General features: G+C 36.6%; 4 protein-coding genes across 4 annotated transcripts in view; 3 read left to right on the top strand and 1 right to left on the bottom strand.

The window, feature by feature from the left end:
• Positions 1–1,587: 1,587 nt before the first annotated feature.
• On the top strand, positions 1,588–6,822 carry Cbr-nas-36 (the record flags this gene model as incomplete). The annotated part of the gene is made up of 15 exons (XM_045242461.1): positions 1,588–1,686; positions 1,859–1,969; positions 2,626–2,710; positions 2,758–2,836; positions 2,881–2,951; positions 3,010–3,133; positions 3,776–3,842; positions 3,885–3,968; positions 4,412–4,655; positions 4,756–4,881; positions 4,927–5,161; positions 5,557–5,723; positions 5,768–5,894; positions 5,946–6,056; positions 6,702–6,822. 15 exons carry the CDS (start codon positions 1,588–1,590, stop codon positions 6,820–6,822), a joined length of 1,851 nt encoding a protein of 616 aa, XP_045094696.1.
• A 3,324-nt stretch (positions 6,823–10,146) lies between these two features.
• CBG11885 lies at positions 10,147–14,342 on the top strand (the record flags this gene model as incomplete). Its single annotated transcript, XM_002638644.2, has 8 exons — positions 10,147–10,263; positions 11,301–11,390; positions 11,567–11,737; positions 11,785–12,000; positions 12,374–12,463; positions 13,130–13,227; positions 13,359–13,529; positions 14,180–14,342. The coding sequence occupies 8 exons, from the start codon at positions 10,147–10,149 to the stop codon at positions 14,340–14,342; spliced, it is 1,116 nt and encodes a 371-aa protein (XP_002638690.2).
• Positions 14,343–15,946: 1,604 nt separating this feature from the next.
• CBG11884 lies at positions 15,947–18,318 on the bottom strand (the record flags this gene model as incomplete). Its single annotated transcript, XM_002638643.1, has 4 exons — positions 15,947–16,329; positions 16,723–17,064; positions 17,119–17,512; positions 17,812–18,318. 4 exons carry the CDS (start codon positions 18,316–18,318, stop codon positions 15,947–15,949), a joined length of 1,626 nt encoding a protein of 541 aa, XP_002638689.1.
• Positions 18,319–22,130: 3,812 nt separating this feature from the next.
• Positions 22,131–22,459, top strand: part of CBG11883 — a gene marked incomplete at both ends in the record, with an annotated part of 6,941 nt that continues 6,612 nt past the window's right edge. The window contains one exon of the mRNA XM_045242313.1: positions 22,131–22,234. Within this exon, the coding sequence (XP_045094695.1) occupies positions 22,131–22,234 (104 nt within the window). The remainder of the gene's footprint in view (positions 22,235–22,459) is intronic.

Here is a 22,459-nt window from a genome sequence, read left to right as displayed (position 1 = left end):
CATTTCCTTTTCACAGTTCTGTTTCGGTAGGGTCCGAAAAGAATCTTTGCAAAATTTTTCCGCAAAAAATAGTGTTGAAGAATAGAATGCCACCCTCAAATAGAACTTTCTCCCAGCTATTCATTTAAAATAGAACGCCATGGCATTAAATTATACTACATAGGTGCAAAGCTAAAAAGAGTTTAAAATTTTTCTAAGATTTACTAATAGAAATTCTTCCGCGCTTATTCTTTTCAAGGTCTCAATTCGAATCTTTGGATATTCAGAAATTTGAGTATTTGGAATGTCTAAAATAAAGATATCCAGAAATTGTAAAAGTAAGACAATTGGGGATTTAGGGATCAATTACAAAAAAAATCGAAAGTTCCAAAACTCTTCATTGTCAATATTCAGAAGTTTCAAGTCCAAATGTCCACGTTTTCGGAAGGTTAATTCATGATTTTTTTTTAATTCGAAAGACTTCGAGTTTTGACTCTCAGAATTTCTAATTCGGAACTTAAGAAATTTGGAAATTGAGAAATTGAGAAGGTCCTAACTCAACACTTTTCGCAATTACAAAACTCGCGAATTTTCATATGTTAAAGTAAATATCTAAATATGGAAGTTTGAGAGTTTTCCCCAAGTTTTTGAGTTTCTAAATCGCGGATCGTAATTTTTTGGATCCCCGAGATTATTATTCTGAATTTACAGGATTTCCGATTTTTTGAATTAAAAAAGAGAGTAATCCAGAAATCTTTCGAAAATTGGAAATCCTGAAAGTGTGTCACAATATCGAAGAACTTGAGAATAAAATATGAATGACGTGATCCTTTGAGAAAGAAAAATGAAAAAGTGAGGAGCGGAGCGACGAACAGTACAATGAATAGGTCTCATCGCGCCGAAGGCGCACTATCCAGCTGTTTGAAGCGCCGGAGGCGCGGCAAACATGCTGGTGAACATCATAAAGTACCACCAGCTTCTTTGAGATTTTCTCTTTTCGGGTGGCCACCGCGACGTTTCGAGAGCAGTCACTTTGAAAGTAACAGTTTCGCGATTTTTGAACAGAAACAACGCAATATTTTGTCTTCTAATTTTTATACTGATTTTGGGAGAAGTTCTGTGTATATTTGAATCTATCAAAATATTTTTTGCAAAATCGCAATTTGTGATTTTCGGTTTTTCGGTTAAATGCATTCTTGGTTAAATGCCTAAAATGCCTAAAAATCGCCCAAATTGTTTTCTGATTTTGCAAATTCCCCTTAACAGGAAGTGTTCTCCGATCAAAGCATACCCATACATCTCTTCTTATTTCAAAAAAAATCCATTTGTGTAAACTATTCATTTGGCAAAAAAGGTGTCCTTTTTGTCACACAGTCTTCTGTGTTCTTTTACGTAACTTCAATATCCTCTTATCCAATTTCCCATTAGAAGCTTTCACTTTTTATCAGCTTCTTCAACACTAAAAAAGAGAGGGATATCATTTATCATTTATCACTTTTCTCTCCCCCCCCCCCTCTCTCTCTCTCTCTCTCTCTTTTCTTCTAATCTGCCATTCTGAAAGAAATCGAACCACTATTCTTATTCTTCTTTTCTTATCACTTCTTTATCATGCGTCGATTCTGTCGACTGCTATTTTTAAATTCCCTACTTTCCATATCGATTTGTAAAGCTCAAAATCCGGCACATTTGGTGGCTGATGAATTTAAGGTGAGAAGGGGACATCTGGACACACAGATACATTGTAGTTTTCAAATTGGAACTTTTTAAATTTCGGAATTTCAGAATCTGAGAATTTCAAAATCTTGAGATTTCAGGATTATAGTTTTTCAGAAACCAACGTTTTAGAATTGTTTTTCCTATTAAAAAATCAACATTTCAGGAGCATTTTAACGTCGAAGAAAAGCAGCTGGAAACCGTGGAAGAGCTTCTCTTGAAAATGAAAAAATTGGCACATTCCAGAAGTTTCGCTGGCAGAGAATTCGGACATGATGTGAGTTTTTTGCAGAGATTTCCGGATTTGGTATTCCGATTTCCGTGACAATAATTCTTAGGTTTCTTATAAGACAATCCTATCAAAAAGCTGATCGATGCTTTTTGGTTACTACAACGATAGGTACTTTTTTCTAGGGGCTCGAGGTATAGTGGCCTTCCTTCGAAAAATTAATATTATTCCGGCTACCGTAATCCGGATTCCATTTCTCGAAAATTTTTTTCGGAAATCTGTGGTGGAATGCGTTATGGACGTTTTCGAAATCTCGGAAACTCGAAAAGTATTGAAAAATATAATTTCGGGATTTTCGGAATTCATTGTAGTTTCTAAAAAATTGGCTTTCTTCATTCATAATTTCGGAAAATTCCAAAACAAAAAAACTAGGATTTTCAGAAACTTTAAAGAAACACTTTTTTTCGTTTTTTTGAGTTTTTTTGGAATCTCGGAAAATTGTGAAAACCCATATTTTCGGAATTCCAAAAAGTTCATATTTTCTCGGAATCTTTAGGAAATTTAGTAATTTTGAAGTGTTTTTTTTTCTGTATTTTGAAGTTTTGAGACTTGAAAAACAAGAGTTTTGGAATTTCGGAAAATCCTGATTTTCGGATAATCCGAATTTTGGCAATTTGAAAATTCTGGAAGGAAATCATTTGCAGGCCGTCGAAGATTCGAAAAAAGAAGTTGCTATCAGTACGCAACAAGGTACCATTGATAAAAAAGTCTCGCCATTTTTGTTTGAAGGTAATATCGAATTTTTGGAAGTCCAAAGATTATTTTTCCATTTCTAGGAGACATTTTCCTATCCCGCCGTCAAGCTGTGGATATTCTGAAGGCATTGTCAAAGGATAAGACTAAACGATTGAGAAGGTTTTATCAGTAGAGCGCGTTTGCTTTTTAACTCTCTTTTTCAGATCCTTCGTCTCCGATAAAACTGCCACGTGGAAGTCGTTACCTATCAAATATCGATTCCATGAGAGTATTGGTAAGTTTTTCAAAAGCTAGGCCATGAACATTCTAGGCCACCATATGGCTTTTTTCAGATTTCTATACCATCAGCCAAATTATCGCAGCCATCAGATTTTGGGAAGATTCCACGTGTATCACTTTTGAAAATGTGTCAGATGCACCAGTAGGAGATTATATCGAATTTTTCAGTGGTCAAGGGTAAGAGTTTGAGATTTCGAATTTTTATTAAAAATTGTAAAGTTTGGAGTTTTACAAAAGCATTTCAGAATTTTCTGATTTGTTTGGAAATTTCTAGGTGTACTAAACAAAAATAGAGCTTCGTTTTTGTAGTTGACAACTTCTTTGTGCAAACGCGCCCTAGCGAGATATGCCAAGCGTAAGTGCAGCTGTTTTTTTCGGCGGCGGGTGGGAGAGGGGCCCAAGAAAAGCAGGCGTATCTCACTAGGGCGCGTTTGCACAAAAACGTTGCCAACTACAAAATTAGAGCTCTAGTTTTGTTCAGTAGATTTGTGAGTTTTCAGACAAATTAAAAAATTCTGAAATACTTTTGTATACATCCAAAGTTGATCATTTTCAAAAGGCCGTGAAATCTGTAATAGAAGGGCACACTGTAAAGTTTCAGCTCCATTATCTTAATTCATATGCAAGACATTAAAAATGTAAAAACTGGTTAAATGTTCCTGATATTATGATCAAAATTTTGTCAGTTGACAACTTTTTTATTCCTTTGACAGGAACCGAGAAAAATTGGCTCAACATTAAAAGTTAGGTAAAATTAATTGACTTGGGTGCGACCTGTAAATTTCAACAATTCAAAGAAATCTATATAACGCATTTCAGATGCTACTCAATGATTGGACGAAACGGAGGTCGTCAGGGTATTTCGATTGGAGAAAGTTGTGTGAAAGCAAGTTTTTTCTATCTTTTAACACTTTCTTTTTTTTGACAGATGGGCGTTATTGAACACGAAATCGGACACGCACTTGGTTTATGGCATGAACAGAGTCGACCCGACGCGTTGGGTTATGTTTCGGTGGGTGTGTGGTATGAAATGCATGGCCTAGGTTTCCAGTGAAAAAAGTCGTCAACTTTGACGTCTTACAAAAGTAGTTCTAGGTTTTGTGTTTTAACTGAATGATTTAGATAATAATAAACAAGAATCGAGCTTTATTTCTGTAATCGAAAACTTTTTGCTGCAAATACGCCCTAATGAGATATGGCATATGGAAGACGTTATGTGGCGGCCAGCTAGGTTGTTAGATGGCGGTTAGGTGGCGGTTGATGCCATATCTCTCTAGGGCTAAAATTTACAAAAAAGTTGCCAACTACAAAGATTAAGCTTTAGTCTTGTTTAAGATTTTCAAACTATTTAAACAAACTAATTTTCCGAAGCAACCTACCCACAGCTTGGGCCGAGGCCGACTGCGGCCCTGTTTTCCACCGCTTTGTCGACACTGTAGAATACCGAAATTTCAGATCGAACGAGACTTCATCCTTCCATCATATATCAGTGATTTCCTACAACGTGACGATGAAATCGATACATTGGGAATACCGTATGACTTGGGATCTGTGATGCACTACGGTAGTACAGCGTTCAGTGTAGATCAAAAGAGTAAAACTGTGGTCACGAGGGATTCATTGTATCAGCAGACAATTGGACAACGCGAGAAACTGTCATTTTATGATGTGGCAACCATTAATACTGCTTATTGCAAAGGTAATATCTGAGTGGACTTCGCGAGAAATGTCTCAGTGGAGCGCATTTACAAAAAAAACCTTAAATGCTCCCAAAAAAAAAGTGAAATCCCACATTCCAGAAGAATGCAAATCGGAAAAAACAGAATGTGAGTACGGTGGATATATGAGACCATCCAAATGCTCGGAATGCCTGTGTCCAGACGGTTTAGGCGGAGAAAAATGTGAGAAAAATGAGGATGCGAAAAGTGAGTTTCAAAATTTTTGAATTTCTAAAAATTCCCATTTTGTAGACGCCGAATGCGGTGGAATCCTTGAGCTTTCCGATGAATGGAAGACGATAGAATCTCCAAACTATCCGGATCCCGGATACGAAGCTGATCAGAAATGCTCGTGGCTCTTGAAAGCTCCAAAAGGGAAACGAGTCGAAATAGAATTTATCGAGGATTTCTCTTTCCTTTGCACATCGACGTGTGTGGATTTTGTCGAGCTCAAAATTTCGGACGATTTGAGAAATACTGGATTTAGGTGGGCATTTTATCACTTATCTCGGTTACTGTCAGAGATATCAAAATTTTGTCATCTGATAAAATGTTAGTGATATTATGAAAAACATTTTATTAGTTAGCAACTTTTTGATATCTTTTACAGGAGCCGAGATGAATAAACTCAAAGAAGAGTGAGGGGCGCTAGGGTAGTAGGTTTTCCCAACTTCGAGCTCAATCATCTCATTTTCTAGAAGGGATACCAAAAATGTGTCAATTGATAAAATAGAAGTAATTTCATGATTCACATTTTATCAGTTGGCACATTTTTGATATCTTTTTCAGGAGCCGAGATCAATTGGCTCAAAATGCAAGTCAAGGGTATCTGTTCGAATAATTTCTAGGCCATCATCCCGAAATCTAATTTTATTTTTACAGATTCTGTTGCTACGACAAGCCAGAAATCAGTTTTGTCTCTCAAATCGACACCGCAATTGTCATTTTCCGATCTCAACTATCCGCAGACATCGGATTCAAAATCCAAGTCCGATCCACAGAATCCGAGCCACGCACGACAATTGCGCCAACTATTATTACTACCACAAGTGAGATTTTAAAGGTTAATTCGATATATTGCTGATTATTCCAGTGGCCCCAATTACGGTAGACACTCCAAATGTGTGGGCGGATTGGGGGGAATGGTCAATGTGCTCTAGGACTTGTGGTGGTTGTGGAATTCGGAGTCGCGTCAGATCGTGTAGGTCCAAAAAATGCGAGTGAGTGTTTTTGCAAACTTTGAAGTCCCGAAAAGCAAAATTCGTGTTCAGAGGACGTCGTCAAGAGTTTGGAACCTGTAATCTGAAGGCGTGTCCTGTGGATAAGCATTGTGCCAAACTGTTGTCCAACAATCGGTTGTGCAATGGAAAAGTTTGTACAAAGTGAGTAATTTTTTTGTTTACTTTGACCTAATTTAATTAGGTTCCTGTAAAAGGTATCAAAACATGGTTAACTGATAAAATGTTTTTCATAATATTACTAATAAATCTTTTATAGGAATAGAGATAATCAAGCTCAAAGTGTGCAAGTGTAGACCACATATATTTTTAAGCTCAATTATTTACACACGCGTTTTTAAACCCAATTATATCTCAGTTGCTTAGAACGATAATCTTTGAATTTTAATAAACTTGTAATGTCGAATTTTCTCTAATAGAAGGACAAACCGTCAACTTTGAGATCGATTGTCTCGGTTCCTATGAAAGATATAATCAATTTATCAACTGCTGAAATCTTTTACAGGAACCGAGATAAAGCGTATCAAAATGATGGTGAATGGTTTCTACGCTAGGGTAGGAGAGCCCCCCCCCAACTTTGACTCAATTTATCTTGGTTACTGTAAGAGGTATCAAAAAGTGATTAACTACTAAAATGTTTATCATGTTGTCACAGACAGTTTATCAGTTGACAACTTTTTGATATCTCTTCTAGGAACCGAGATAATTGGGTAAATGCTGATGGAAGCCTTTCTTCCCTACCAAACTTCAAAAAAAAATTCTCAATGGAGCGCATTTCCTCAATTTCAGAAATGATATTGCAATATCCTCATGTGATGCACCTCAATGCTGTCCTCCATTTGTCAATGTGGATGGAATGTGCCAATCGGATCAGGAGAATCATCATGACGAACTTTGGCTCTCGATTTAGACGATTTTTAATTTATTTTTAACTATCTTCTCCTTTCTAGGTCTTTCAATTTTTCCTTTGTTTTTCCTTATCAACGGGTTTTCGTAAATGAAACTTTTTTTTGAAAAAAAAAATAATTTTTTGAATTCAAATCCCTCCATTTTCCCATATCTACACCCTCCAACGAAACAATGAAAACTAGTTTTTTCTCTTTTTTTTTTAGATCCAGAGATAATAATTTCCTAAATTTTGTTCTGTGTAAAAAGATGCCATTCTCGATTTTTTCGATATCGATGAATATCCAGAAAATGAACAAATTTTGAATTAGTGTTGCATTGTGTAGTCGTCGAGATTCTTATCTGAAATAACAGAAATCGGAAATTCAAACATTTGAAACTTGAAATTTAAAAATTCAGAAATTCGGGAATACAGACATTAAGGGATTTGAAAAAAAACCAAAAAATCTGAAATTTCAAAAAATTCCGAAGCAAGTTTCAAAAATCACAAAAATAAACAAAAATCTTAAAATCGAAATAATCTCTAATGTCCTAAAAATGATAATTCCCCAAAATTCCCGGAATTTCAGAAAACGAACTTCCAAGAATCTTCAGAATCCTTGGAATCTTGGAATCTTGGAATTTCAAACCCGAAATATTCCAAAAATTCAAAAAATTAGAAATAATTCCAAAATTATCAAATATCCAAAAATTCAAAAATTCAGAAATTCGGAAATTCGGAAATCGGGAAATTCCATAGGTTTGGAACTTCAGGAAAACAGAATATCGGAAGTTCGGAAATTCAGAAATTCAGTAATAAAAAAGACTTTGTGCGAAATGTCCCTGAGCCGTTTTTTTAGGTTTCAAGGTATTTGAAATGGATATTCGCCAAGCCTTCAAATCTCAATTGACACATTTTTTTGTTTTTTTGTATACTTTTAAAAATCCTCTTCATTATTTTTTTATCTATACACCCCTTCTTTCCTCCATTTCTTTATATAAGAGAAATTTTTGAAAAACACTAAAAATCTGAAAATGACAATTCTAATTTACGATTAGTTAGACGAGCGAGTCTCCTAGCTTATCTGGAGCCGAGATAGGTTTGTTTAACTTTAGATAGGTAAGAGACGCAGACAACGATACACTCTAACTGTCTGCATTTATTCAAAATTCAAGGCGTCAACATTAATCCCATTTATCTCGTTTCCTGTAAGATATATCAGAAAGTTGTCAACTGATAAAATATTGCTGATATTGCGATAAGTATTTTATCAGCCACATTTTGATATCTCTAACAGGGAACGAGATAAATTGGTCTGAAGTTATTCGGGCACTTATCAATCCTTCCAAATCTCATGTTTACATTTTTCATGTATACTTTCGAAGATCTGCTTCATTACTTTCTTTTGCAAATAAATCACACCCAGTATCAAAACACAATGATTTCTGACCCTCTAAAAATCCCTATATAAAGACCGGAAGTAGAATTCTCACAAAGTTTCCAAACGAAACACGGAAAGTAGGGAATTCAAAGATTCAAATCTTCGAAAAACCAACTAGTTCTCATTTCATAGGAACACTATCCCAGAGAACTGTTTCCGAATCTCTTCTTCTTCATATTCATCCACGGAACAACAAGATATCCTTTTCCCTCTTTTTTGTCTTATTCTTATCCAAATTTTGAATCTCTAAATCTAAATTTCTGGGCTTCTCCTATTAGCCATCTCTTTCCTTTTTCTTCCCGATTACGAAACGGTCTATCTCTTTTTTTTATTAGAAAAAAAGAAGAAGCAATTTAGAAAATTTTTGCGGGAGAAGAAGAAGGAATATGCCTATTTCTGAAAATCCCAGTGGTGGATTGTCTAAAATTTCAAATTCCCGCCATTCGTTTTCCGTTATCGTCGTTCTTTTTATTTTTTCCGTCGCTGCTGTTTTGCCGTTGTTGTTTGTGAGTTTTTATGTTGTCTGAAATCCTGAATTCCTGATTTTCTAATTTTTTGAATTCCTGAATTCCTGATTTTCTAAATTTCTGAATTACTGAATTCCTGATTTTCTGATTTTCTGAATTCCTGAATTCCTGGTTTTCTGAATTTCTGAATTTTTGAATTTCTGAATTCCTGGTTTTCTGAATTTCTGAATTTTTGAATTTCTGAATTTCTGAATTACTGAATTCCTGATTTTCTAAATTTCTGAATTACTGAATTACTGAATTCCTGAACTCCTGAATTTCTGAATTCCTGAATTCCTGGTTTTCTGAATTTCTGAATTTCTGAATTTCTGAATTTCTGAATTTCTGAACTTCTGAATTTCTGAATTTCTTTTTTGCTCTTAAAATTTCAAGTTGTAAGGAATATTTTTATTGAGCTTATGCGCCTTTAAACTGGTACAAAAAAGGTCCCACAACGAAAAATATCGTAACCTAAAAATCATTTCCGGAAACAATTGATTTTTCTTCAAGTTCTTGCAAAACTTGTAAGGTTTTTCGGCTATTTTTGAAGATTCTCTCTCCATTTTTCTGATTTTTTTTTGTCTGAAATTTGATGAGATGGTGTTCTTGACGAAAGATTACTGTAGATTACTGTAGAAAACTTTGTATTTTGTAATTTCATTTTGTTCAAGCGAAACCACGTCAAAATGCACACAAAAATTTGAGCTTGCAAAAAAAATCTACAAAAGGGAATGAGTTTTCTACAGTATTCTACAGTAATCAAACTTCGACAAAGACACGTGGGTTCAGGCGAGGGGGTCAGAAAGCTCGCCCCAGCTAACTCGTAGGCCAGCCGAAATTAACTAATTCAAAATGACACGTGGATTTCACGTGGTGGGAAAAATGGGGAAATGGAATGGGGAAAAAACGAGAAAAAACGAGAAAAAACGAGCGAAAACGAACGAAAACATCGAAAAATATTGAAAAAATAAACGTGTCGGCCTAATGCATATGATTGTCAGTCAACAAGCGCCGGCAGCCAAATGAGAATTTTTGAAAAATTTACTGGGGCGCGCTTTCTGACCCCCTCGCGTGAACCCAAGTGCAAAGACGAAAAAAACTAGAAAAATCGAAAAATAAATCTTTGAAAATAGCTGAAAACCTTTAAAAATCAAAATTTTTTTGAAAAATCTGAAATCGCATTTTTCAAAAAAATTTCAAAAAATCGCAATTATGTTGATCTCCTCAAAAATCAGAAGATTCAAATCTCCGGATTTTATATGTTTTTTGGAAAGCCAAAAAAAAAGACGAAAAGTATACTTTTTGATCCTAAAGAAATAATTTTAAAAAAGAACATTTTCTAGTCCCTCACTGAAAAAGTTAAGCCACCCTATCCCAAAAACCCCTTAATTTTTCCAGAGCATGATGTCTATACATTTATTTCGACAACGAAATGTTATTATGACAGTCGACAGGGTGGCCGCGAAGGTTGGTCCCGGTGGCCTAGAAAGAGTTTTCGGCACTCTTCTAGAATCACAGGTAAAATGCGAACGGGTCCGTTACAGACGCTTCGCGTTCGCGCGCGGTTGAAATAGGAACCGCATACGGACCGCACGCGAACGGGGAGCGTCCGTAACGGATTGTTCGCGAATCACCTGTGATCACGGAACGAAAAAAAAAATCACGGAACGAAAAATAGAATCACGGAACGAAAATTTTGGGTGATCCAAAAAACTGCTATCTTCTTTACTTTGACAAGTAGTATCCGTAATACTAACTTTGGCATCAATTTTACTTTTTCCAATACCCAAGGTATACTAAAAAGGGTATATCAATTTCTTAAGATACGTTAGTTAACAGGTTTCATAGGACCTGTAGAACATCTGAAAACTCAGTTTAAAGCTACACCAAACAGTTATTGAGCTTGCTGACATTTTATGGTGTTCTAGATAAAAGAAGCATGGCGTTTCAGCCTGAAAGAGCCTGAAAGAAGTGGTTGAAAAAAGCTTCCTCAACCCAAAAATATCATCGAATTTTTGAAAAATGAAAAATCCGAGGCAAGAAATTTCATGCCACGATTTCTACTCAATTTGGCCCAAGACTATTTTTATTCCGGACCAATATTTTGTTCAAGAAGACTATTTTTGAATTAGAAAAGATTTCTTCAATTATAGGCTTAGGCTGAACCATCATGTTTCCTTCATGTGGGACACCCAAAAAACGACGGGAAGTTTGATAACTCTGCTCGTTGCAGCCTCTAATCTAACTCTCATATGTCCCATGATCCTCAGAACATCTGGGAAAGGTCCTATGTAACCTATTAACCATGTACGCTATCAACTAGTGTACCTTAAGGACTCAATATACAACATTTCGGGGGTCATTTTGGATACTGAGCAAAAAAAATGTAATGTCAAGGTTAGATTTCAGGATAGTACTTGAATAAAGGTCCTAGCAATTTTTGGATTACCCAAAATTTTCGTTCCGTGATTTTTTTTTTCGTTCCGTGATTTTTTTTCGTTCCGTGATTCTAGAAGAGTGCCGAGTTTTCTAGTCTATCAATTTAAATATTCCAGCTATCCTTCGAAGACATCCATAATGACTATGATTTTGTGCAATTTTCCGAGGGGCTGAAGGCAATGCAAAAGCCACCGTATATCGTTTTTGTAAGTTTTTGAGAAAATGTGGCCTAGAAATTTGAATATACGAGTTCTAGGCTATCAAAGTTGGGAGTCTTTCTAGTCCACTATTGTCAAGTTAGGCCACCAAATAAGATGACCTAACTTTCTTGTGTGTTTTCTAGGCCATCCCTATATATATTTTTAACAGTATTCTTTTACAGTACGACTCAAGCAATTTGGATATCTTTTTGAATCATATTTGCAATTTGGAATTCATTCCGAACGCCCTGTCTCGCCTTGTCGCCATATCATTCGACACAAATTCTCATATGATTTTACAAGAAAAGTATCCGAAAATTCCGAGTGTCGTTGTCGATTTGGATCCTATCAAGGTATCGTCTAGGATAACATTTTCTAGGCCATATGAAGGGTTTTTCAGGAGTCCCTAGAGGAAACGTACGAGAATCGACGATATATCATTTATCAGTTGGTGCTGTTGACTCGTACCCGAGTGTGTGCATCGTTGGCACTTCGAGGAATCAATTATTGGGCAATGCAACAGGATTCGTTGTGGATTGAGAATTTTGAGTCGATGAATATTGAGGATCGATATACCGATCAGTATATTCTTTTTGACACGGTTGGAAATGAGCAGGTGGGCTTTTCCGGTGGACTAGGAAATTCGTTGGGGGTTTTTAGGCCACTGGTGTTGACATCCAAAACGCAATGAAACATTTTAAATGATTTTTTCGAATATAGTGATAGTGGCTTAACTTTCTCTGGATTTTTCTAGGCCATGAACAATTTATTGCATAGAAAACGTCTAAAATGCCCTGGATGTGTTAAAAAATAGGCCACCATGGCAAATGACCTAACAACCTCCAATAGAGGTTTTTGATAGTTCTGGGCTGTTGGTAACATGCTGGGGCTATGTTAACATCCAAAACATCCTGTGGACTAGCTTTCTGATTGTAAATTTTCTATGCCAGAATTTCTAAGCCAAGGCCATGACCACTTTCAATTTTCAGCTGCCGGAATACAAGCGAATGCATGGTTGGATATGTGGATCCACTTATTTCGTACGTGGAAATCCTACCACACATCAGTTTTTCATGCAGGTAAGAGCGTTTTTGAGATTTCTAGGCCATAAAAAAGGGCAATTTCCGAAAATAGGAATTCTAGGCCATCATATTGAAAAGTTAGGCCATCAGATGAAAAACAAGAATCAGGGATATTAGACTTCGGGTTTTTTTGGGATTCTCGGTTATGAAAACTTGGATTGAAAACTTGGATTCCTAGGCCACCCAATTCAAAAGTTAGACCATCAGATGAAAAATGAGAATTCAGGTCATTTGGTCATCTAATTCTTAATTCTCGATTTCTAGGCCACCAAATTGGTAAGTTTCCAAAAATTCGAATTTCTAGGCCACACACTCTTAAAGTTAGGCCATCGAAATAGAATTTCAATTTTTAGTTTTCCAGGACCCCCGGTTCAAAAGCAAGTCCATCATATTAAGAATGATTATTAGCCATCTTACTTAAAATTGTTGGGTTCTAGGCCACCAAATCAGAAAAGACTGTCAGAATTCCAATTGTGCCATTGACATTGTTACGTAGGCTTCGGAGATTTTCGCAACAGATAATAAGAACAAAATTTTCGAATTGTCTACTTTTTGTTCTTCCTCACAATTATAATAGATCTCCCAGAGATAGGGAAACTACAGTAATCCTTTCAAAAAAAAAAGATTTTTGGCAAATGCGCTCTATCGAACTCTAATTTTCAGGTCGACGCTTTTATGAGGTCCCACCAAAGTCCGGATTCATCAATTATGACATATTTGTGTGGTCATAGGAACTACAAATGTCATCGGTTACCTAGATGGTAAGGATTACTGTAGTCACCGTAAAACCTGTTTGAGAAGGAACCCTGAAATTGAAGTGTCCCTCTAGGGATCCCATAAAAAAACAAAAGGGGGTATCTACAGTAACCCAACCACCGTAACCCATTTTCAGGATCATCTCTTCATCAGATTATTTTCGTGGGACACGAGAAACGACACCAGTCATGATTCAAGTGGATTCGGATCAGAAGGAGGAGACAAAAATGGAACTATTCCAAAGAGCCAATTTTATTTTTCGACATGATAACGGGACTTGTGATAGACGGGCGGTGCATAAGTTGAGGTGAGTCGAAAGGCGGTATTTCAAACTCTGATTTTGAGAATATTAAGAATCCTAAAAATTCCGACAATCCAAAGTTTCAAAAAGTTTAAAAAACAGGAATATTCTTTAAAATCCGAAAATTCTAAAAATTCTAAAAAATGCTAATATCACATAATACAGTTCAGAATCTAAAAAATCTTAATTTTGAGAATTCAAAAATCCGAGAGTCCAAGATTCTGAGGATCCTAAGAATCTATGTAGGAATTTAAGAGCCTAAACAACCTTAAAATTTCGAGAATCCCTAAAATCGCAAAAGCCCAAAAATTGTAGGTATACGAAAAATCATTATCATTATCGGCGCATCCTGATAATCTCCAAATTCCATCAAAATACGAAAATCTAAAAAATCCCGAAATCCCCGAAGTTCACAATTCAGAAACGTTGTATTCCAAAAATTCAGGAATTCGAGAGTTGAAGATCAAGAATCTGAAAATCTTAAAAATAAAAAAAAACCCTAAAATCTCGAAAAATTATAAACTTTAAAAAATCTTTAAAAATCCGAAAATCCCAGAAGTTCAGAATCCAGAGAATGTGAATTCCGAAAATTCAGGAATTTGAGAGTTTAAGAATCTAAGATCTAAAAAAACTTCCAAAATGTCAAGTTTTTTCAGAGATGCCGTCCGATTGGCATTCCCAGAAAAGCTGAAAACGCTGGGACAAAATATGTATGCTGAAGGCCTACTCACTCGTCTTTACTACGCCTACAAACACATTTTCAACGTGGATCGGTATAATAACAAAGTGTTCCTAACCGTACATTATACACTCATCTAGACACACATTTTTACGGTATCTCCGAATTTAAAAATTTGAAATTTCAAGATTTTTGTTCAGCGGAGCGCGCCTGCTTTGTGCGAAATTTTATTTTAACCAATTTTCGTATTTTTTTAAAATTCTCTCTTTCTAAAACATGATTGTTCGGCTGAAAAACACATATTTTTAGTGCAAAACCTGCGAAAAAGAACAAAAATTGACATGGAAAATCGAAACTGAATTTTCGATTTATTGAAAAAAAATTCAACAATTATAGTAAAAAGCAATTTTCAAGAGTATTTTAAGCAGTCTTTTTTTGAAAAAAAAAACTAAAATTTCGATTTTCCCTTTTATTTTTTCGGTCGAAACTGGATGTTTTTGCATTCAAAATGTGTGTTTTTGCCGAATAAATATTTTTTATATGAGAAAAATTCGAAAAAAACGACGAAAAACGATTAAATATCGCTGTTGTAAAATCATGCCGCTGTGCAAACGCGCTCCGTTGAACAAAACGCTTGTAGATCAAATTTTTAGGCTGGAGAGTTGTTTATTTTCCCTCTTTATGTTTTTTTTCTCTCGGGTTGCTCATTTTTCGGGTTGTTTTTTTTTTGATTAATAAATTCTTTATTTTCCCAAATTCAAAAAAGTCCAATGGAGCACATTTGCAGTCGTTCCATTTGCTTCTTATTCTTTTTTTTCATATAATAATACAACTGGAATGTTTTTTTTTTTAATTTTTCATTATATTCGAATTCTGGTCGCTGGAGATTCTAGGATTTTCTGAATTTGTTATCATAATGTTGATATCAGTGATTTCAGCATTTTTAGACATTATTTTTGCGAGATCACTGTAGTTTGCCACGAGTTTTCATGTGCCAATTTTAGCCCCAAAAATCCCAAAATTTGGATTTCCAGGCCACCGAAATGTCAATTTTTAGCCAATTTTCTTTTCAAGATTTTGCCCCAAAAGTCCCAAAAAATTCGAAAAAAAAATGGATTCAGTTCATCGTTAAATTAGGAAAAAGGGCAACAAGAAAGCAAAATGACATAAAAATAAGTTAAAAAACACTGGAAATGTCAAAAATTTTGGTCATCAGGGAGAGGGAAGGGATTTTTCCATAGGAAAAATAAAGAAGAAAAAAAAACAATAAATTAGACAGGAAATGTATATGAACAGAGAAGAGAGAAGAGAAGAAGAATCTCACTTTTTACCCATATTTACACAAAAAAGGATTTTAAAGGGGGAGGACAATATCGACTTAAAAATTGAAATTGCATTAAAATATGTAGAAAAGTATGTAAATTCACATAAAAATTCTGGAAACCTCAAAAAAGCGAAATAACAAATCAAAATTGTCTATTTCTGGAAACTTCTAAAAGGTTCTGGAATTTTTTTTTGAATTTCCGCCAAACATGAACATTCTAGGCCATTCTGACACGTTTCTGAAGGTGGGCTAGAATTTTCAGAAATTAAAAAAAGGTTCCAGAATCTTCTAGGAGTTTCCAGAGATTTTTCACTTTTTCTATGTGAATTTGCTTGTTTTTTCTACACATTTTGATGCAAAAGCCATTTTTCGGTCGGATTCTCCTTTTAAAAAAGACTAAAAAATACAGAAAAAAGGTCACTAATGCCGAATTCTGAAAGGATGAGCTTCCGTATTGAATACCCATTGATCTAGAGGAAGAACATCGTCATCGCTAAATATTAAATACAAATATTTGAATAGTTCAGCGAAAAGGAACGACTGCTGCACATCGTCCTGTTCTGGATTCGAGTCGTAGACGTTTCGAATTCCCGAATATCCGGCGTTTCCTTTCGCGTACTTCTCCAGATTTTGCACATGATCCCACGCCCACTGTCGATACTTTTCGTCCTTCGTCGCACGCCACAAATAGAACCACGTCTCGACGACTTCTGGACGGAGGATGTAGTAGGAATCTTGACGACGTTCGGTTTTCGCTTCGATCGATGACGTGAATTGGAATGATTCCGGTCCGATGCCAGTGGCTGGAAATGGGAATTTCAGAATCTAAAAATTTGGATAGAACAATCCTAAGAAAATTGAAAATCTCAAAAATTCTAGAATTCCTAAAAATTCGAACAAATTCAAAAATCCTGGAAATCTGAGGTGGAAGAGAAAGATTTGTAGTTCGCAGGCAGTGATTTTTTATATATTTTTTCTCCATTAACCATTAAAAACAATTAAGAAGAGAGGAAAAGTGCTGAACGCGGACTAGAAAAAACTTCCTCTTCCACCTTTGAAAATGCTCGTTTTAAAAGCAAATTTTTTGGATTTTTACGGTTTTTGTTGTCTACAACACTAGAAAGAGCAATTTAACGAATGCGAAGGCTCATTTTTCCCTTTTTTTTCGAAAAAATTCAAATTCCTTGCTCTCTTACTTGATCTAGCATACGACTCGTGACACGTATGCCCAATATTCTTTCCTAAATCCATATAATGCTGAGCAATCGTCGCGTTCTCCTCATTCATCGCATGTAACACAACCATTCCACCACAGAAGCACGCCAAGTGCTCGAAACTATGCTCCACACGATTCCCATTGAGTTTTGCGAAATACCATAGGTTGGATTGCTCAGATTTGTAGAGCATTCGTTTCTCCATAGCAAAGATGGCCTCTTCGTACTCTCGTTTTGTTCTTTGGTCCGTTTTACCCGTAGCGATCCATTGTTTGAGCAGATACTCGTACCACGAGTCAGCCATGGCTCCCATTGAGAACAGATCTGAAAATTTCAGCATTATTTTCAAAGGACCCCGCCGCCTGTTCAAATACTCACGTTGTCCCCATCTTGGCGGGTTATCCATTGAAATATAAATGGGATACAGTCCTTCTGGCTTCTCCATAGCCGTCAAAACATCTCTGATTTTATTGGATTTTTGAGCGAAAATCGGATTTCCAGTCAAATTCGATAGATAATCAAATTCCAGTTGAATCGATCCGTACTCGGAGAGAATCGCTTTTCCACTCGCCCAACTGTACGTTTTGACTCTTCCCGTTTGTAGATCAATTAGGGAGTACGGTATTCCGGATGGGGTTTCGAAGGCTGGCAGTAGAAGCGTCGCCACGTCTTCTGCTTTCGTCAGGAACATTTTGTCACCGGTTAGAGCGTAGGCGGAGAGAAGGCCACCAGTGAAACGGATATTGGTCTCGAATACCGACAGGTCGCCTTTCTGGAAAAATTGGAATATTTTTGATTTTTCAGTGGGACTGATTAGACCCTGGAAACACTTTTTGAACTGCGGTCGGTCGATGGCCTAGAATATCTGGTTCCAGTTTCTAGGCCATCATATTTCGAATAATCCAGATTTTCGGAAACTTTCCATTTTGATGGCGGAAATTCAGATTCTCCAAAACTTATTGAAAAACCGAAAATTTTCGAAAAGTTTCCGAAACTTGGATTTCTAGGCCACCAGCCCCACGTTCAAAGTTCGTCAGCTCTCTTCTTACAACATTTCCAATAAAATCTCACCGCTAAATCCTTAAAATTAAACTCCGAAATCCAATCTCTCGCTTCCTTATACTCTTCCTTCAATCCCACAATAAACAGTGTATCAATAGCATCAATAATCGTCGCTCCAGTCTTTCCATAACCAAAAATCGACGAAGAGTGTCCCGATCGACTATTCGGCCGCAGTTCATTCTCTCCCCAGGCGTATTTTCGATATCCATCCCATGCGAATTTAATCATTTGTTTCACGAAAACCCGCCGTCCCTCTGCATCATCAGCGGCACCGATTTCTGGTTTCGGGATTGGGACGGGATTCGCTTCTTCCGCTTTTTTGAGCAATTCCTCTTGCTCTTTTTTCCGCAGAGCTTCGTTTCTGATGAAAGTGTCTCTGACATGAACACTATTCTCCTCTCGGAAATAGAGATCAGCACCTCCGGAAGGAAGGAAAAAGAAGGCTGTGATGCATACGGTGAGCAGAAACATCACTCCGACACACACGACTAGCTGCTCGTGCGATCGGAGACCCATATCGTTTGAGATTCGGGGAGAGAGGAGCCTGGAAAAAATATTTTTGAATTTTCGGAGCCAATTTCCGTTTTTTTTCAATTTTTTGGGAAAAATTCAAATTCTAATTTGAAAAACTCACAATTTTCCCAATTCCTCCCTTTCGAAAAACTAGGAAAACTACCCAGATATGCTTGAGCTGAAAAGAAATCAAATGAAAATGTAAATTTCTGAAAAAGAAGACAAATTTTCAAGCCAAGTTTTCACCAATTTTTCCTCTACAAAACCGCTGAAAAATGGTTGAAAATCGAATTCAAAACATTGAAAGACGTCTTAAAACTCGAATTTCGTTTTGAAAATCATAAAAATCCACTGTAATTTCTTTGAAAAATAGGTGAAAATTCGTCAAATTCGCTGAAAATTTCCAACTTTCTGTTGTGCGACGGAGCGCGCTTGCTGACATGCATTTTTCGCCCGTGATGAAATTTTTCGGCACTTTTCATGCGCTTTTCTCACACTTTTTTGCATGTTTTCTCTTGATTTGCATGTCAAAATAGTGAGAATTTCATTTTTTATCGAATTTCAAAAGAAAAATCGGGTTTGAGTGACTGGGAAGGGCGTAAATCGGATTTTTCGAGCAGTATACCTGAAAACTCTTAAATTGGGGTTAATTAGGTGATAATTGGCTATAATTGCAAGATATTATGTATAATTCGTTGGAAATTGTTGTAATTGTTGTGCTCGAATTCTTTTTCTTCGAAATTTTTGCGAAAAAAGGCGGGATTTGCACAAAATTCCGGAAAAACCCGGTGGCCTAGAAATTGAGAGTCGCAAAAACTAGTCCGTCTTTGGTTTGTAAAAAACTAGTCCGTCCTTGAGAAATTGTTGTTCAGATCATCCATCGCAAAACTCGTAAACTCATGGGCAATGGGCAGAGAAAATCCTACGAGCGGCCTAGAAATCCAACATTTGACAATTTCAATTTTTGGTGGCCTGGAAATCTGAATTTTGTCAATTTTCCATTTTGATGGCATAGAAAACTTTCAACTTTGTCTGTTAAAAATATCACAGCAGTACGGTGGCTTGGAAACCAAAATTGTGAAAGCTTAGCTATCATTCTCTGGTGGCCTAGGAATCAAAGCTAGCACTCGATGCCCTAGAAATTGCATTCTGTTGAATTCTAGTCCTTGATGGACTAGAAGTTCCATCCTTGGAATTCTAGTCTCTGCTGGCCTAGAAATCCAAAAGTGGAAAATCTAGTCTCCCTCACCCGGGAAACCCCTCCATGACATAATCAGTCATTCCCTTTCTCCGGTGTACGGTCTCAATGAACGTTTCACTCTCGTGACCGTGATAGTATATGTGTGATAAGTGATAACACACATCCTCTCCGATTTCGGATGATTAGAGATAAAAAGGAGACAAAGGTCGACGGGGTCTGCTTTTTGGACACAGGTACTTATTATCGAAAAAAAAACGTGTCATGTGAATGGTGTCTAATAAAAGAGGGGGATGGGGAGGAGGTGGTTTTCTGATATGATAGGGAGACGAGGAAAGGAGAAAATAACAACAGAATAAGCACATTTTTTGATGTTGTTCTTGTTTATTTTGGAGATTTTGGTGTTGAAGATCAGATTCCCACGAAATCAATGAGCAGTCTTTGCTGATTTTCCATAAATAGGGATCTTTTTTTTCTAAATTTTTGATGCCCGACTGGCCTAGAAATTCTTTTGAAATTTCTAGACCAGGAATTCTTTAAAGGCGCATCTTTGTTTTTCATTTTTCAATTCCATGCGCCTTTAAAGTCTCTTGGTTTTTTCCAGAGTTTCGACAATTTCAACGGTTTTTTTTCAACAAAAAATTGATTAAAAACGATTATTGAAAAACCTCGAAAATTTAAAGGCGCATGGCATGAATACCATCCCGGAAGTGGTTCAAAGCACATTTTCCCACCATTCGCTTGTTCTCCTAATTTTGCATAATTCACTTCCCTGTTCCATAAAACGGAAAATTGGGATTTTTCAAAAACCACAATTTTCGTCGTTTTGTCACAGAATTCTCTGACCCCAAAAACCGGTTTTTCATATGACTTAATTCGCAGGGATGGGTGTCTTCTTTCTATTCGTTTTTAACGAACAATTTTGAATTTTTCAGTTTTGGCGGGAGTTTTGTTTGCAAGAATCATTTGCCGAAAAGGACTAATTTTTGGATTTTAAGGATGTTTTGTGGCCTAGAAATCATCTAGGAAAATTCTGCCAAAAAGTGCTCTCCCAATTGTGCCATGATTTGTGGCTCTGTTTACTTTTATTGACTTTTGGTTTCACTTTTAAAAAAAATGGTCTGGCCTGCAGGGCGGTCCAGAACTCTTGGAGCTCAAGAGAGGGCTGTCTGGGTACGAAGAGAGCACTAGGTGTTCGGAGGTCAAATCATCAAACAGCTCATAGCTCAAGTACACTGTGGTCTTTCCTTATTTCTGAACTTTTTCTTCCTTTAAACTATTCTTGAAAATTCACGGCCCTGGCTGAGAATATTCTGAAAAAAAAACTCCTGCCCAAGTATGCTTAAACAGGTTCTGAAATATAGAATACCTCATTTTCAAGCATTTTTCGAGACTTGGGTCCTTTTTGGAATCACCGAATTCTGAGAATTTAAAAGTTCTAAATTTTGAATTCTCCCATGATTGCGATCTTGGTAGTCAGGTTCTCTTGAAAGGAATTCTCTTGAGTACAAACTAGAGTCAGGGATGTTCGGAATGGCTTTTTTCGGAATTTTGTAGAATTCGAATTTTACAGCGGGAATTTCATTTAATTTTTCCTGGCATACTGTAGCCGTAAAAATTTTGATTCCGAAAAAATGCTTCGGAAAAACTCCGGTCGGAATTTCAGTCCGAAAAAATCTTTCGGGAATATTCCGACCGGAATTTCATTCCGGAAATGGCCGGAACTCGGTTCCGAACCTCCCTGACAAGAGCGCTAAACCCTAACCTTCTAACTTTGAGCTCATATATCTCATTTCCTGGAAGAGGTCTCAAAAAGTGGTCAACTGACAAAATGTTTCTCATAATATTCTAAACATTTTGTTAGTCGACTGATTTCTGATATCTTTCACAAAACGAGATATATGGGCTCAAAGTTGCTGGTCCGGTTTGAGCTCTATCTTCCGCTCAAGATCTTTAGAATTTGGAACTCCTTCTTCTAGGCTGGAGATGTCATAGAAACCTCCAAATCGATAACATGCAAGGAGACCGTCTCTCCTATTTTCCTCTTCTTCTTCAAAAAAACCAGATGACTAGTTGTGTTCAATTCCAGTATATATCTTTCACTTCTGCCCCCCCCCCCCCCCCCCCCCGAGAGATTCATTTCACCGTGAGAGACGCAGACATTCAGAGGAGAAAACCTCTCATTCTCACCAATTGATCGAGAAAAACCCTCTTTTTTTCTCTATTAAAACCCTCCTTGAGTACGTACTTTGGTTCTCAGGAAAAAAGTCATAGGACAACATGTGTTCCTCTCTGCTGAAATTGACTCCGCCCACTTTTCCTCTATTTTTTGCTAGCCGTGACTAGAGCCTAATTCCTAATTTTGTTTTTCTTTGGCATTGTTCATCACAATAGGCGGAGCCTAATTGTCTAAAATCGCCGAAGCCAAAAAAGTGGGCAGAGCTTCAAAATAATATATTTTTTGTGCAATTTTTGGCGCATTTCCCTTATCAATATGATATTTTTTGTACTTTCTATGCTTTGTCCACTACTCTTCTTATCAAATTCCCTTTCTGACAATTCAACAACCATCTCCAACCCATTTTCAGAAACACTAAACAAAATTTATTGATTCCATATGCACCGCTCGGTTGGCTTCATTCGCCTTTTGGCCACAAATTCAAAACCGGGAACGCCGCGTTCGGCTGCTGATCAGCTAGCCGCGTTCTATCATCCAAATAGGTGAGTTTTTTTTTCTGATCGAACAAAGAAAGAAGGGAAGAAAAAAGTCGGATTTTGACCGGAAAAATGTCGAAAATCTTCCTGAAATTATTATTCTTGTGCAAAAAAATTGGAGTTGTGGCCGAATTTTCACACAAGTTAGGCCACCGTATTTCAAGGAGAATTTTCGAAAACACAGCCGGTAAACGAGTGCTACCGTAACCCAACAATAAATATTATCGCAAA

This window comes from Caenorhabditis briggsae (genome assembly GCF_000004555.2).
Source record: "Caenorhabditis briggsae complete genome, chrI, whole genome shotgun sequence".
NCBI lineage: Eukaryota > Metazoa > Nematoda > Chromadorea > Rhabditida > Rhabditidae > Caenorhabditis > Caenorhabditis briggsae.
The sequence above is the reverse complement of the archived record's forward strand: the minus strand, read 5'-3'. Positions and strand labels throughout refer to the sequence as shown.